The sequence below is a fragment of the Ceratocystis lukuohia genome (assembly GCF_044167205.1).
Source record: "Ceratocystis lukuohia strain C4212 chromosome Unknown Supercontig3_pilon, whole genome shotgun sequence".
NCBI classification, from domain to species: domain Eukaryota; kingdom Fungi; phylum Ascomycota; class Sordariomycetes; order Microascales; family Ceratocystidaceae; genus Ceratocystis; species Ceratocystis lukuohia.
This window is the reverse complement of record NW_027263522.1, coordinates 2299330-2316238: the sequence shown is the minus strand read 5'-3', so window position 1 is coordinate 2316238 and position 16909 is coordinate 2299330. Positions and strand designations below refer to the sequence as shown.

Below are 16909 nucleotides of genomic sequence, written 5' to 3'. Positions count from 1 at the left end.
TACCAGCTTTGCCAATGCTGTCTTTTACACTCTGCCGTGCTGATTTCCACGTTCTATTGTATATGTGTCAGCCTAAAAACACAAATTCATAGCAATGAGAGTTGGACAAGCTTGGGCATGTGTTGGTATCGCCATTTGATTCATGTCTAGTCTCGAGTCTCATAATATCTCTTTAGGTTCTGGAATAGAGAGGAGTGGTAGACCACAAAACAATATGAAAGATAATGGCAGCCATGGAGAAACAAAAGCTTAGGTGCTGACTATGTAGATGGCTAGATGGATAAGGGACAGACGGTGGACATGAAAGTCACTTCGGGGGAGTCGAGAATAGTAAGAGCTCCACAACACTTCGGGGATCTCCATTTCACTCGGAACATTTTCTAATCCGCAGGATTTCGAGAGCCCTTTCAACTCGTTTCAGCATTAGCTATATAGACGCAATCAAACAAAGGACAAGCGCGAGCCATGACAAAATCTTTCGACAGCACCTCTTAGTCTAAGCAGTTGCGTGATTACCATACGAGCCTCTCGGCGCTTCTATATATCAAGACTTTCTCCTTTTCGCACCCGGAGTGCTCTGCTATTTCCACTTTATTATCGACTCTTATAGCCAGCGCGTCGCAGAAGCTATACCGGGGCTCTGAGAAGTCCATGCCGCATGAATGGCCGGGTTGATATACTCGAACAGACCAGGTAGCTCCGAAATAGCCAAGTGATATGGAAACTATAATGAGCTACATAATCTCATGTTATCCTATAGTTATTAGCCTCACTATATACTTCTACAACAGACTTGTCAGTGCCCATAGCCTTGGTGTTCAAACTTTTGAATTTCCTCTCAAATATGGCAAAGTTGCTGTTTTGGGCTTCACTGCGCAAGTGTGCTTATGCACCTTCATGTGATACTAGAGTAAGTAAACTCACTTAGCTCAATTCTTTATGTAATCTGCCGAATGCCACCATATCGCTAACAATACTACAGTCTGTTCTTAGTAATGCCACTAGACGATGAAACGTAAATTACTGCTTGTGGGAGTGGCAATATGCCAAAGTGCCGTCATAAGATTGACAGCCAACGATGAGCCAGAATTTCTATAAGCCGGGGCTATTTGAGCCATTGTGGTAAGTGGCGCAAGATGACAAGGCGATGATGACTTCCAATAGGAGAGCATGAATAGGATAGAAACGATAGAGGGATCGAAGAAAATGAGCCAATAACGCTGCAGCGTTGTGTTCATAACATCCAAGCTAGACTCATAAACACACGCCCCATATCGATGCAGATTGGTGGTCAGGCCGTCATGTTGTAAAAACACATTGGTGCAGACATCCTGCGTCTATTGATTCTGCTTCCAATACATCGCCAGACTCAAAATCACCCCTTCTCCCCGAGTTCTGGGAGCTAGAGATCGAGTAAAGACTTATGGCCCTCAAATAGCTCAGCGCCGTTGTAGGCCCCGGCTATACTTGGAATAACGTACATAGCACTACTACGCTCCGGCCTCTGCGTTGCAAAATTCGGTATATTCCGTTTCTCTTGCCCCCTACCTCGTTTAGAATTTTCACTCAAGCTATCTTATATTTCAATTTGTAGAATCTTGTATCAGAAGCTCCTTCACATTTCCTACCACCAACAGGTATTCCGTGTCGCTCTAGACGCACACTTCACGCCTATAATCTGTCATGCCCAAAGACACATATAAGGGTTGGTGCCCTGTCGCGTAACCCTAAGGCGTACTTGTTGTGAACAAGAACATGTAGATGGGCGGCTAAACCACTTCCATAGCTTCCCTAATCTATTCTTATTCAACCTTTATTCAATCGCTCGCACTACAATCTCGATGACACAAAAGGGCTCCAGAGAGTCTGTTAATTCTCACGCTTCCGAGGAAGACGAACATGCAGAATTGTTTTCGGCCGTTCTTTCGACGGTTAACAAGGAGCAGCTTGCCCTACTAGGGAGCACCGTTTTGCGTCGTATTGAGCCTCAGCATCCAACCGCGCAGACAACGCCCTCGATTGGCGATCCTATGTATGGCTCTTTCCATGTACTATTTCCGCTACTCTTTGAAACTGGTCTCCGCTGGCTCGTAAAAATCCCCATAAACGGCACGCCTGAAAAATGGAACGACTCGTCCGCTTCGGCTCTAGCCTCTGAAGCTAGTACTATGCGTATGCTTAAACGCGAGACCACCATCCCGCTGCCTGATGTACTGGACTTCTCCTCAACCACGCAAAATGCCTTACAATGCCCTTATATAGTGATGACCTTCATTTCTGGGATCCCTCTATATGACGCTTGGTTTGGACACCATCTCAGCGGCGCCAGCCCTGAGCTGACCCGAGAAAGACGAACTCGCGCCCTTGACAATATCGCTGCAGCAATGATGCAACTAGGCCGCTTTACGTTCCCATCGGGTGGCAGACCTACTTTTGGAGAAGATGGGGAAATATCGGAGATCGGACCCGTGCGGCGAATCGATCGAAGGGCTATGCTTGATCGATGGTTCATCCACAATGACCCCGATGACGATCCAATTTATGTAGAGTGCCCAGCATATACGGACCCGAAGAGACACTACAACTTTATGCTCGACACGTATCCTGAAGAGAATCTAGTCCCTAGAGGTATGCAGGCACTCTTGCGCAAGCTGATCAGCTGGATCCCTGAGCCTGATGAAGCAGCTTCTTTCGTCCTTACCCACCCCGACTTTGATATCCAGAACTTCATTGTCTCGAATGACGGCGAGCTTCAAGCCATTATCGATTGGGATGGCGTTGCAGCTATGCCTCGTACTCTTGGCAATGAGAGATATCCTGGGTGGCTCACTCGTGATTGGGATCCGAACATGTACGGGTACAAGGAGTCTATGGATCAAGGGGTAAAACCGGAAGGTTTGTGGGAAGACTCGCCGACAAGTCTTTCCTTCTACCGCAGCCTGTATGAAAAAATGTTGGCGAAATATCGTGTGGGGGAAAGCCAATCCTCTGACAACGATATTTGCCGAATGTCCCTGATCACAGATAACATAGCTATTGCTACAGAGGATCCGACTTGCAGAGCCGAGATACTACGGAAAATAGTGGAAGAGATAGGGGCTATTTCAGAACATGCCGCAGAGCTGGATTTTGATGATCTAGTTGTAATGTTCGCTGAGAACAATGTGGACGACGCCGTGATGGATATGCTCCAAAAAGGGTTCATTGGTCTTTTGTCAAAGGAAGGCTTGTAAGGACGAAGGGAACGAGAAGACGCTTTGGCTTTACATACTGCTACCGGACTCGATTCACGTCATTTGCCAACACGCTAGTTGTTCCATACATCACAATTGTTAGTCCTCAACCTCGGCGGGCCCATATGCTACCTTGCGGAGCTTAGCGCCCAAGCTAAGACACAAATTAGACATTTCATTTCAAAATGTCATGAAATTCTACCCTATCTAGAACGACCAAGCACTAGAGCGTACTATAATTGCACAGAGAATTAGTGCATCACAACAATAACAACCCATGCCACTAGTAACAGAGGTCATGTGTAACCATCTCTCATGTGTCATTAATCTGCCCACATTCACGTCTGCTTCATCCTCACGCTGAAAACTTCGGCCAAGTTATTGAACGGGGTGGCTTATTTCCTACATTTCTTAACAGATTCTGATCCATAAATGCACTAGAGAATAAACATACTTTCTCTCTAGCCCTTTTTTAGTTGTTGCTCTATAGTTCATCCCGTGTTCTTTTCACTCTACACCATTATTGCACTTATCCCTCCATTATCAATACGCTGCTAGACAACTGTAGCTACTATGTCTATTGGGTGATTCCATAAGTAACAGTGCCACTACTTTATAATATGTGTGCCGTACCGGCCTCTACTTCGCTACGTTGGCTTTAAACTAGTGGGACGCTCTGGAGGCATCAGACTTTCATGGCAGACCTTAGCTGATAGCATGAAACACTCAGCCTATAGTCGTACCAAAAATGCAAGTGAGAAAACTTTGCTTCAACGAAGTGCCCATCATGAGCCTGATTTTGTGTTTTCAAAGTGACTCAACTGGCACCACGGGTTGCTGCCCCCCAGGAAACATCAAGACAAGTCTTAGCATGACTCCTTCCGTCGGGCTAGACTCCAAACAATACGATCCTCTATAGCACAAGCCATTCTCAAGGTGCATCAGCCGAGAATAATGTGCTACAAGCGCTACAGTCAATAGCATCTGATGTGAGCAAGATTGTGCCCGAAAAAAGAACGTAAAAAAATCCCCGCAGCTTCCTTCAGTTCCTCCGTGGCTGTAAGAGTAAGAGAACAGCTATCAATACCAGCGCATCTTAATAGAGACATGAACGACAGCATTCGCAATTGTAAAACTGCCTGCTTACCTATCTTGGATTTTTGATACTACGCCATCTGGATTGCTTGCTAGTATGACAATGAACCCCTCTTCATTCAGCTCCCTCCCCAATGACGACAATGAGTAGTTCGCCTCGCACCTCGGACCCCCTGGCCGTGGCATCTCAATGCAGACAGCTCCAACTGTGGCACGTTCCAAAAGCGAACGTCTTTTTCTAATCCTCCGGTCGCCCTTGGAGATAGTCTACTGCGATCAAGACTAGCAACCAACCCCATCTCTACCCTACTTAACACCACCAGCCCTACAGCACAAGCCCCCCGCTGCCCAAAGATGCCTGCTGACGTATCTCCATCTAACACCAAGCTCTCCATAGCCTCCCAGAAAGATTAAAAAAGGGCACCACCATGATTCTACAAGTTTATGCTCTCATCAACATTTGATCCTAGTTAGCCCGAGAGCAAATATAGAATATAACTCAATGTAGCCCATGTGGAAGAAAGTGAAGCCTGGTCAATCAGCCAATAGCCATGTACTGTGTGTTTTATTCTGTGGTATCATGACGCACTTGCCATAGCTAGGACATAAAGAATGCACGCTTGTAGTCAAGTTTCACTCAAGCTAGGCAATGAGGTGGGTAGGAAGCGAGGAGAAAAACAACATATTTTACCAAGTGGAGAGAGGAGGAGGGGAGAAGTTGTGTATTGTTCAGCATCTTTGGCAGTTGAGCTTCAGTCTAGGCAGCATGAGTATAGCAAAGCATTCGTACCTAAACTAGCCAGCTAGCCATTTCCAATATGAACCACGTGCGTATCAACCTTACTCAGTTCAGGTCCTTCTTTCTGTTTCGTCGTTGTCGACTGCTGCTTCCATGCGATTTCTTTTCTCTGCCATACAACACCCTCCGACAGACCTTGTCTCTATTATAAACACTGGACTTCATTTGCGCTTCACCCTGTCCACATATTACCCTCGATATTTCACAGTCTGTTTCCCGCCATGTTCAGCATCAACGTCTTTGGATATCATTTCCTGTCTTTTTTTCGAGTATTATCATGTTAATGTGCTCGTTCAGGCAAATTCAGACTACAGAGGATTCGACTGCATTACTGTGAGGAAATCTCAAGAAACAACCTAGTGATTGGGAAAAGATAGTTTGTTAGTCTCTAGTGCCAATCAACAAAAATAAAGGAAGAAAACAGGCTAACGCAAAATACATAAAACTTCATCTGAGAGTGCAAGATAGAAACGAAAATGTCGCTTGGAAGGGTACACGCCAAAATCAGGATTAGGCAGGTAACAAGTGACGGCAGATAGTGGAGTGCATGGGCGGTACAAAAACATAAAAGAACTTATTGCCATATCATACCTTTTCGCGCAAGTTGCCTAGCCACTGGGCTGCGCTAGGAGACTGCTCTGCTCTGTCCTCCACCAGAAGAGTTTGCGCCCAAAGCTTCAGGCTAGGCTCTCCATCCTCACGGACAATATACATATGCGGAACTGTAATGCTACCAACACCCAGCGCCTTGTGATCCCGGCTCTTGGCAATGACGGCACGCACGCGCTCATTGAAGTCGTTCTCTAATTCAGGGAGGTTACCCTTGCCAACTTGCACCTGGCTGCGCTCTTCAACACCGAAAACATCGGATAGTAGCTGAGGAACAGCGTCACGGCCCACCCACAGGAACTGAGTTTGGCCATCGTCAATCAAGTAAAGACCGTAAGAGGCAAGCTTCTCGGAAGACAGGTTTTGCGCGGGAGGGAGGACAATCTGACTAGTCTCCGGATCAGGAAGTCCAGCCGTATCAGGCATATCATGTAGTGAGTACATCTTGGGGTAGATGTAGCGTATTAGCAGAGGTACGGGCAATGTAGATAGCAGGCACAAAGCTGCTGACCGCAAATCGGTGGGAATCTGCACAGACTTCCGCAGGCCAATGTTCTTGATCAGACTGAGGAACAGCGTGGGCAGAGCACGCAAATTGGCGGGGAACTGCAGACCAGCACCCATGCTTCCGCCGGCAAGCTCCTTACGGAAGGTTTGTAGGAACTCCGTCACCTTGCTTTGCAGAGCGTCACGAGCAGCATCCAGACCACCACTAAGAACACGTTCAACAGCCTTGTGAGTGAAAAAGGTCGTGATGGCAGCCTGATCGGCTGAGGCATATACATCGCTAAGGTTCGTAGTTGTGGGAAGGGCCAAAGTGATGATGCGGATGCGACGCTCGCCGTTGCAAGTAGTATGGAGGACGGCAGTCTGGAGGCAAATGACGGGCTTGTTAATAGGCTCGTCAATAGCCACCTCTACGACATAGCACTGATCGCGAGGGAAGGCAGGGAATGCACAGAGATCGGAACTGCGGTTGAAAAAGTTGCCGTAGAATGCGTTCATGCGCACGCCAGTAGTAGCACGGACTCTGAGGACAGCCTCAAGACCGATTTCTGAGGATAAGTAGTCGCTGAACTCAGTTGCAAACTTGATGGCATCCTCGGGACGGCCAGCGTTCCAGCCAGGATAGAACCAGGTCTGGCCTCCAGTGTAGCGAGGAAGATTGCTCAACGAAGCAACGTCTTGGTATTGGGAAGCAAACAAGAACATGTCCACTGATACCTGACTCTTAGAACACTCGACTGCGAAGCTCTTGTAAAAGCTGTTGCCGGTCTGGAGGAGACCGGTTTCCTTGGAGGTACCAAGGAGCTTTTTGTCCTCGCGCATTTCAAGCTTGCCCGTGCCGACGTTTGGCAGGGACGCACTAAGGACAACCAACTTTCCGCCGAGAGCAGAAATCAGTTTATGTCCGGAGCGCAAAGCAGAGCCCATGCATGAGCTGTTGCTCTGGTTGTTCTGGAACATGTTAGGCAGGCTGGTTAGGAACTTCTCGACGCTTTGACGGCTCTCGGACAAGGGGACCAGCAGGTCAATAGGCACAGGCATAAAGGGCTCGTCTAAATCGCTAATGACCATCATTTTAGTGTCGACGCCTTCTTCACTGTCCTTGGGGATTGAAAAGTAGTGCAGGCTAGAGTCAAAAGCAATGAAGCCGAGACGAGTTCGGCGATCGGCATTTGGTATCCGGTCAAGGCTGTCGAGGATCGTTCTGGCGGCGGTAGCAACTAGGCCACGAGACACAGAAGAGTAGCTGACATCAATCAAGAAAAGGTACACCAGGGGCTGAGGAGCGCGGACCATATATTCTTGTGGAGCGACAAACTCCATAACAGAGTGGTTGAGTTCATGGCGCTGCCATCTGTCGACAGTCTTTTGCGATGCAGCGTCCCAATCGAAAGCCTGGGGCACGTCGTTGGTCAGGTTGCACATGTTGCATCTCCACCGGTGACCATGGTCCAGGAAAGTAACAAAAGGATTGATGTATGTTCTGCATCTCCGGCAACGCGAAATAACCTGGTCTTGTACGACAGGAACGGGATCGTCGTTGTCATGAAGCGAGCTGTAGGGTTGGATGATGAGGGCAAAGGGAAGCTTGGACTTCTTGAGCAAGCCCGCAGTGGTAGGAACAGCATTCAGAGTCGAGCGCGTGAACTTGGGAGGGCAGTTTGCGTGAGGCGAGGGCGTGAGGGCCGTCTATATGGGCGAGCGAACAAGGACAATTGCATGTTAGTTTCTATATCTTCAAATAGCACGCTCGCAAAACAGTCACTTACGTTGGGGGGCAAAACAATAGGGGGAGGAGGAAGCTCTAGTTCAGTGGCATTGAATGGCTGGTTGATCAGATCTGTGGTGTATAATTGGTTGAGGGGCACAGATTGAGACTGTTGAGGAAGGCTTTGCCCTGGGCCAGCAGGTGGTGCAGTACCAACGTTCATCTGCGACATACCCGCAGTGATACCAGCGACACCACTAGCGCCCGGGCTGGCCTGATAATAAGGATCGGGGGCCTGGTAGCCAGAAGGCGAAGGGGCAGGTGCACCAGATGGAATGCCGTAGGCCGGGGTAGTTCCGTAGGCCGGAGCAGCAGCGGGGTCCTGAGGCTGGCCATAGCCGTAAGAGGGCTGGTTTGGAGGCATTCCGTATGGGGCAGGAGGAGCTCCAGCAGGAGCGCCCGCCATTACGCCAGCATTGGCACCGGTTCCAAACTCGAAGGCCTCGGTAGCATACCCGCGCTTCTTTTTCTTTTGTTCGGCGGAGGCTCCTACAGGGGCAGAGCCGGGCTCTTGGGTCGGCGAAACAGCGGCAGGTTGACCGTACTGGTGCTGCTGCTGATAGCCATAGCCTTCATTGGGAGCTGACATGGCGGATGATGTGATGGGTTCGATTCGTATGGCTAGCAAAGAGAGCAGGAAAAGAGCAGGTAATACCAATGGATAGCAAGAGCTCTAGCGAAGAGGATGAATCGGGAAGCAAGGTCCCGGCGTGTAATTTCCAACGGCAGCTCTTTTTTGTTCAAAGCGCTATGCACTGTGCAATGGACAATGGCAGCTTGGCTGGATTTCGGGATTTCGTGGTTCGAAGGACAACTCAAGGTTGTTTGAAGGAGGTGAGGGGCACAATCTCTCCAAACAAAAGCTTGACAGGCTCTACTGCACAAACAAGCAAGGCACAGAAAGAGTATTGAGCGGTCTGAGGATGTTGGCAATATGCCTCAAAAAAGCAACAATAACAGAAAAAAGACACAAGAACCAATAAAGTAAGAAAAAGAAATAAAGGAAATAAAAGATCAAGAGACAGACAACAACAAACTGTGCGGCCCAAGCTGGCTTTTTGGCTCCAATGGATGCTGTGAAGGCTGAACAAGAAGGCTAGCTCTCCAGGAACAGGACACAAGACAGGACAGGTGGTATGAAATTGGGAGGTCGCTGGAGACTAGGGAGAGCCCACTTAGTGCAGTCACTCGCACTCTAACTACTGCTAAGCCTGGCTTGTTTGTCCGTCCCACTACTTTCCCCACCAAAGGTCGCAGGTTGTGCGGCAGAACTCCGGGTCAATACAGCGGGCTTGATAGGATAAGATAAGAAAGGCGGGGCTTGACCCTGATCTGTCTAACCCTAATGCTGTCATAGGGAGGCCGCCCAGCTAGGTTGCACGACAGGTTGAAGGCTAAAATGGGTCCAAGATTGGTAATGCACAAGAAATTGAATCGTCAGTCATCGTAGTCATGGGTAAAAAGGAGGGTGTTTCACAAGCAAAATGTGGCAACACGATGGCAAAGGAGAGCAAATGTCAGCTAGAGGCGATTATGCAGAAGAGCTGTAGCTCTGCGTAGCCCCGCGTCGTTTTGCGTAACTTTCGAAGCTCTCGTGAATCACGACACTAAATATACAAGCGAAGGCATAGCAGGAAACGACATGGCTACTGATTCTATGCTTCTTAACCAACCTGTGTCTAGCTACTTTCCAGCTCTCTAGGGGGAGGAAGGGGGGGGTGGAGGGGCGCAGTGGAGGAAGGCGGCTGTAAATTGCAGTGTCATGTAGCCCTAGTCTCCGAAGTCTGCAGAATCTATGGCTGTGGCGGATACATTGCTACTTTACAGCTGTTCTTTTTGGCATTTTCTAGGATTACGAGTGAGCCTTCATCTCGTGCTTATCCTACATAGCCCTCTCCACCCCCATTCTTTTGATTGTCTTGGTGTCGTTTGGGCTGACTCAAGCTTTAGGATTCCCTTTGTTAGCTTAACTCGCAGCTATATAACCCCTGAGCCTGGCCGGATTTGTGGATGTCGCGCGTGCAGAACCTGAGTTCTGGAACATCCCTTACTACTTACTAAGTCTCTCTTTGCCTTTCTCTTCTTATCCATAAAATTTTCTTTCCATTTTTGCTTGAGCCTACAATCTCCTTCGCTTTGAAGTGTCCTATACGGCCGTCTACCCTACTATTATGTCGGCTCTTGCGTATGTACACACCAGCCTATCCATGGAACGTGGCCTTGTCCACTTGTTCGTGGCTGCTGACAGGCTGCATGCTTGTCTTGTGCTTTGTGCTGCTACTAACACATGCGTGCTAGACAACTTATTCCCCTTGCTGTATTTCTCAGCATTGTGATAGGAATCGCCTGGGTGCTATACCAGGCCTATCTGACATCAATAGGCGTGCGCGATGCTGCGAATGAGAGAATGAACAAGAAGAATATAGCATTTTCTAAGGACGGACTCAAGGTTGGTGTCAAGTCTATCAACACCGAAAAATATGTTGACGGCACACAAAAGTGGATGGTCAAGGCATGGAACCTAAGCGGAAATTCCCTTGAGGACAAAAAGTAAGTCGCGCCATCTACGCCCGGCTCTTGAGCCTGGCTTCTTGATAGCATGCTCTGTGTTGGTATTGTTTGCGGGGGCTAACCCGTGTTTTCAGGAAGCGCAAGTAGCCCATGACTCTCTCTGGTGTATCGGGTAGCGTCATTTCTACCAGATGTGCTCTAAAAGACAGGCAACGGGGGGAAGAGGCCACGATGTATTCATATTGGAAGACTGAAGAGGGCAAGACACGTACATAGTATAGATCCCCTCCAATATGCCTTTGTCTAGACAGGGCTCCTTGGCTTGGGTTCCGATAATTCTAAATTAACAGTACAGCATGAAGTAACGAAGTTATAATAAAGGAGGCAAACGCATAACACACAACGCATAAAGCACAACGCAAGACACAAGACGCAAGATACAAAAAGCAAACTCTGCTTCGATTCCCCATGAAATGACAGAATATAACAACAAAAGATACAGAAAATTTCATCCGAAAAACACCAGGTATCCTCTATTAAGAAACAAGAATGACCTGGGCAGTACTTCCCCAAGTTAGTTCTTTTTCTGTGCCCTTTTTTTCTTTCTTTTTTTTTTTTTTTTTTCAATTGTTCTGTGAGGTAGCCCAAAAGTATCGACTGTCTGCTAGGAAAGCAACAACGGCGAAGAAGCATAGAGGCGACAGTTCTTCAGAAAAGGGTATAATATATGAGTTACAAACAACAGGAAACCCTCTCATGGGGGTGGACCGCCTAAATAGGAGTCAAAATGCAAATTCTCAGCTTTAGCTTTCAAAGAGATTAGAAACGCCGTCTAGGCCGTCTGGAGATGCTGTTCTCGGGATGTTTGGGCCCCCATTTTGGTTGGGGGCCTGCATAAACTCTTGAGCCATCTTCGAGCGCGTCTCCTTCTTCTTAGCAGGGGCATCTAGCTTGCCCATCTCAGCAATGCTGACTCCCTTCAGATGCTTCAGAAGATCAAACATGGCGGCTCGTTGTAGGCGAGGCGTGTTGTCTGGGTTTGCCAAAAACTCATTCATTGCCTGTAGCTTGTCCGTAGTAATGCCCGGAAGAGAAAGCAGGATTTTGACTGGGGTGTTGGTGACAGGAACAAAGTAGACGTAAATAGCAGCCATCAGATATGAGAGATCCTTTTGGGTGTCAACAAAGTAGGGCTCGTGGAAAGATGTGATGCATGCCTGGAGGGTTTCCGTGGACATAAATTCTCGGATGGCTGTGACGGTTTCAGGCGGGATTGGGAAGGCTGCCATGTGATCATTGAGGCGTCCGTCGGATGAGCCGCCAATAGGCTGGGCACGGAGATCCGATGCAATGGTGCGGAGTACCCTGAGGATATACCCACAGCAGCGAGAGTCTTTCATGCGGATGGCATGTGTGGAGAAGACGAGTAGAGGCTCAACAATGCCTTGCCTAGATAAACAGAACCGGCGAAGAGTGGGATACTTGGGCTCGTTGTCGAGCAAAGCTGACGACGACGAAGGGTCGGACTTTAGTGCTGGGTCTAGAAAGATAGTGCCGGTTAGCTTATGTGTTTCATGTTTCGTCCTTTTCTTTTCTTTTTACTGTTCGACTGGATAGCCACCATAATGTATCCATATCTACTTACTCTTCTTGTTGGGGTCCAGGAAATCAGCAACCATTACAACAGCTGTGTACGTGACCTGTCTCAGGATGCTCTCAGCCTTCATCTCCTCAGTCAACTCATCGCCGCCAGTCTGAACAGTCTGTTGGCTGGCCAAAGCCTCCCATTCGGAGTTGATCTTGGTATCCATTTGCCGGAAACAGGCCTCAAGCACAGGGGGCAAAAAGTTTTCTCGGTTTTCAACCGGACAATCATCCACTAGATATCTTACGAGATTGAGCAGGCTGATTTGCTGATGGGACGAAATAAAAAGGGAGTCTGAGAACAAAGCATGAGCCAGGGGATTGGGAAGCTCAGGAAGCGTGTAGAATAGCTCATCCATTCGGCTAAGGCAGTAGATGACGGCGTATGCCGTCTCTCTTACAAACCGTATGGAACCACGGATAGTAGAGCCTAAGCCCTCAAGGGTGTCTTTCTTGTCCAGGACTCTGTTGTAGAAGTCGTCCTTGCTCCCCTCGGAAATGCCAGACTGCCAGAAACGATCGCTGAGAACTTTACTGACGACGGCGGGACGGATGTTCTCGGGTAGGCCATGCCAGTTTGAGGGGTTGTGGGAAGCATGGGCATGGCCAAGAAACTGCAAGAGTGCCGAAAGAATGGACTGAAAATTGTCCTTCCAAATAGCGATAGAGTAACTAAAGGCAACAGATGGCTTCGTCACCTTTTCAACGGAGATTGCCAAGAATGCCTTGGTTGCCCTGAGGGGGAGCATTTGCTGGCGCTCTTCTAGCTCAGCCTGAATGCGCAGGCCTTCCTCATCGAGCTTACACTCGCCCCATTCTGAGACCTCATTAACCCTGTGGCTAGCAAGATACTGTTGGGCCTTGTCAAGACCAAGCATTTGGCAAAAGCCTTGATAGGTGCTGATGGCTTCCAAGAGCTGTGGGCTTTTCCATTGCTCAAAGGTAGGCGCCACAAAAGAGATGAGCTTAGACATCCTTTGGTCTATAGGAAGCTTTGTGGCCCTGTGAATAATGAGGAATAGGAAGCTTCTGTACGCCACTGCTCTCTTGTCATCGAGGGTGCCCGAGTTCAAAAGCTCATTGACCCGACTGGCGATTTGGTCGTAGACCTGGATTAGATGGTCAGGTACTTTGGCAGCCAGGCGTTGTAGCTCAACCATGCTTTCGTTCTGAAGATCCTTAATTGCTTCGTTGTAGGCCTTGTTCTCAGGCTGAAGCGTCGGCCAGTACATAAGGATGTGTTCAAGCACACTCAACATAAACGGGCTGTTAGAGTCAAGGGCCGTCGTTGAGAGAGCAACGAGCAACTGAAGGGCACGCTTGCGTATCTGCGGGTCTTCAAAATTGATGGCTAAAAGGGAGCGGCCCCATTTCTCAAGATACGTCTCGAGCATAGCTCTAGTGTCTGGCGGAATACCACCTTCGCTAGCCCTCCGCTTAGCATATGACTTGAGTGCAATTTCCACGACGGCGAAGTTTGTATCGATCTTCAGGACGGGCATAGAATACTTGGAGTAGTTTGTGACTGACGATTGTTAGCTTTGCCGATGAAGAATAAAAAAAAAGGCAAAAGAGATATAAAAAGGGTCTTCAAGCTTACCACTGTGTCGGGGCTCAGAGTCATAGAGATGCTGAATTACCTCGTCAACCTGGCCTAGAAGATACTCGAACGACTCGCTCAGTTTGAGACGGACAATGGCCTCAATCACCTGAGCACTGAAGCGACGGTAGTTGCCTAGGAAAGCGTGACGCTCGGGCAGGTTTTCGGTATCCTCCATCAGGAAAAGGTAGCTAGGGTCCTCGCTGTCCTCATGGAAATGCTCATATCTTACTTGTCTTGAGCTGCACACCTGGAGGAGAATCCCCAGAACCTGATCGTTGTTGGCGGCATCTGGACCGATCGTTCTGTGGGTAAGAAGTTTAGTCCAAGAAACCAGGACAGGAATTGAAACTACCAGGCTTTCGCTCTGCACAACCTGGAGAAGCAGGTTCAGGAAACCGGGAATATCAGCAGTTGGTGGGAAAATAGAGAGTTTTGAGACAAGGTAGTTGGCTAGGTGAGAGAGCATCTGGTGAGAACAGAAAAAAGTTAGTAATTTCTTTTTTTCTTCTTCTTTTTTTCAACTTTTGTTCCACTCGGGGGTTTATCCTATATCTTCTATGCAAATGCAACGCACCTCGGAAAACTTCTTCGCAAACTGGTACTTGTCGATGTCGATGTCGTTAGCGTCGACTTTGGACCATTCGCTCAGCCGCTGGCACAGACTGACAATCTCTGGCTCAAACATCGGAGCCACCAAGCTAAGTAGGTCTTCGTCGCTAAAAGTAACTCTTGTGTAGAGGACATAAAGGCAGTTAAGGGCTGCCTTTTGGACGCTGACGTGCGAGGCTGCCAGAGCCTGGCAAACAACGGAGACGATGTTGGCGTTTTTTACGGCTAGGGGGACGGCCCAACTCATCAAGGACGCAAGCACGTTCAAGCTCTTGACAGCGCAAGAGCGTGCATCCTCGTTGTTTTGGACATCGGCCCCTAGACACTGGCCCAAAAAGCTGTTCACTCGCACCAGCCAGCCCTCTTCGCCGGCACGGATGGACGGCGAGCTGGTTGTCCGGTTTGGGAAGGCTTCGGCCAGGACGGAAGCCGATGTAAATATCTCGACACAAGACTTGCTCAGGACACTATCTCTTAGCATGACCATGTAGTCGGTACTGTTGAATATTTCGTCTGATAGCGACTCGAGGACAAACAAAACAACCTCTTTATGTACGGGCAGATCCGAGTTCTGCCAGAGCTTCAGCAACGAAGCATCCATATCCGGCCACCGGTCGCTCCAATCACGCTTTGCCATCTCTGTCCAAAGCTGCGGCACCTTGTTACGGAGGTATATTGGGTCATCCTTCGAAACAGCTTGGCAAAGCTGGAGCACCCACTCGCGAACTGTGGTTCTTTGCTGGTCGTTGAAGTCTTCCCATTTTTGAGTGATGGTGAAAGAGAGCAGCGAAAGCGCATAGTGGCGTACAATGGGCGATTGGGCCGAGTCAATGGCGAGCTTGTACCCAATCAAGGGAGCATCGCTGCTCTGCTTGACCTGCTCCAAAAAAGCCTGGGCCTCCTGGCGGGTGTTATTGGCCGAGTAGGGATCGTGGACAACTCGCAGAGCCTCATGCACCTGCGGTATGACAGCTTCGGGAGAAGCCCCGTTAGGGGAATGGCCCTCCATTGAAGAAGCGCAGGCGTATAGGGGGTTCTAGAAGTTGATGGGCTATTGGTGGACGACTAGCGAGCGGTGTGTGTGTGTGGATCGGCGTGGGCGTAGGAAACAAGGCGCGAATCGAGGATTGATCGAGGAGCTCGCGTTGGGAGAGAACGAAGAGCGAGAGAAGGGAAAAAAAAAAAAAAAAAAAAAGAGACTGCGGTGGCTAAAATAAAAGCCCGTGCAAGAACCCAAAACTAATAGCACGATGGATAACGGCGAAGTCGAAGGCGATAGTGGTGCTGAGAAAGAGCGTCAAGAGAGCGAAATCGAGAGCGAGATAGAGAAAGAAAAATGAATAATAAACACCGGATAGAAATGGAAGGAGGCGATAGAAACTGGACGGATGGAAAGGAAAGAAGAAGACGATTGATTTTGGGGCGCAGGGGAAGAGGACGAGATGAAAAGACGAGAAAAATAGAAGTGGGAAATGCACTATGTGGGCGAAGGCGAAGGGGGTTTTTCTGTTTTTGGGTGGTGAGCAACAACAACCAGCGAATGAGCCTGTTGTGGATCTTCTTTCTTGGTATGTTCGTGATAGGCAATGAAGCGAAAAGTAGTACCCTAACTACTTGAGCTTGCAATTTCACTCATGGGCCGGCCTTGTCTATCTGGGGGTAGCTAACACCAGTATGGGAGCCCAATGTGGGCGGCTTATGAAGGGACAAGCTTGGGAAAAGGTAGGGCTGTTTATTCGCTTTGGGAAGCCCCCTACCATATGTGTTTTAGCGTCGTCAGAAACAAATCTAGCGCTGCAGCATCGACTTGTGATGTGCTGTGGCTGGGCAGTGATTCCATAAACCCTTAAGCAGCACCCTTGTTCAGTGCCTTTCAGCACTAAGGAAGACCCACTGAACAGACTCCCATAGCCAAACCTCTGGGATTTGAGACCTGACACATAAATAAAAACAGGTAGTTAGTAGGCATTGATTAGGCCTTTGTTTTTCTTTTCTTTCTTCTTTTCCTTTTTTTCCTTCTTGGTATTTTCCTTGTATTCCATCGAATGTTCTCGGCCTCCCACACAAACACTGCCGAAACTGGACTTGATGGTCTGCAAACGAGGCCGGAACTCCCTTTAGCATTAAATAAGGTTGATGGCAGTCCCTACAACGAAGAGGACAAATCCGCAGGTGCAGGTTTTCGCCATCCGCAACTTGGGCAGACACCAAACAAAGTGCATACATGCTGGATGCTACGTACTATATGATGCATCTGGCATCTTGCATCCATAGCTATCCGTACTGCTACTCAACCTAATATTTATATGTATATACGCATATAAATATACATGTACACATGAAAAGGGTGGTATTTCTTCCATTTATGTGATGTTTACCCAAACTGTTGTGTTTGGGAAGGGGGGGGGGGGGTGAGATCAGAAAATTTGAAGATTTATCCTGTCTGTCTATCGCTGGCTCTATTTGCCTAGACCATTCCCGCCCTGCATATTAATTCGATAGAGTTGACATATGCATGCATGCGGCCACTG

General features: G+C 48.5%; 4 protein-coding genes across 4 annotated transcripts; 2 read left to right on the top strand and 2 right to left on the bottom strand.

Moving 5' to 3' along the window:
* Nucleotides 1-1841: 1841 nt before the first annotated feature.
* On the top strand, nucleotides 1842-3233 carry HOO65_030589 (uncharacterized protein; the record flags this gene model as incomplete). The annotated part of the gene is made up of 1 exon (XM_071000449.1): nucleotides 1842-3233. The coding sequence occupies one exon, from the start codon at nucleotides 1842-1844 to the stop codon at nucleotides 3231-3233; it is 1392 nt and encodes a 463-aa protein (XP_070860268.1).
* A 2479-nt stretch (nucleotides 3234-5712) lies between these two features.
* Nucleotides 5713-8600, bottom strand: HOO65_030588 (protein transporter SEC24; the record flags this gene model as incomplete). The annotated part of the gene is made up of 2 exons (XM_071001860.1): nucleotides 5713-7932; nucleotides 8013-8600. The coding sequence occupies 2 exons, from the start codon at nucleotides 8598-8600 to the stop codon at nucleotides 5713-5715; spliced, it is 2808 nt and encodes a 935-aa protein (XP_070860267.1).
* Nucleotides 8601-10298: 1698 nt separating this feature from the next.
* Nucleotides 10299-10669, top strand: HOO65_030587 (uncharacterized protein; the record flags this gene model as incomplete). The annotated part of the gene is made up of 2 exons (XM_071002435.1): nucleotides 10299-10561; nucleotides 10657-10669. 2 exons carry the CDS (start codon nucleotides 10299-10301, stop codon nucleotides 10667-10669), a joined length of 276 nt encoding a protein of 91 aa, XP_070860266.1.
* A 656-nt stretch (nucleotides 10670-11325) lies between these two features.
* HOO65_030586 (nuclear import and export protein) lies at nucleotides 11326-15387 on the bottom strand (the record flags this gene model as incomplete). The annotated part of the gene is made up of 4 exons (XM_071001789.1): nucleotides 11326-12062; nucleotides 12168-13691; nucleotides 13767-14235; nucleotides 14344-15387. 4 exons carry the CDS (start codon nucleotides 15385-15387, stop codon nucleotides 11326-11328), a joined length of 3774 nt encoding a protein of 1257 aa, XP_070860265.1.
* Nucleotides 15388-16909: the final 1522 nt, after the last annotated feature.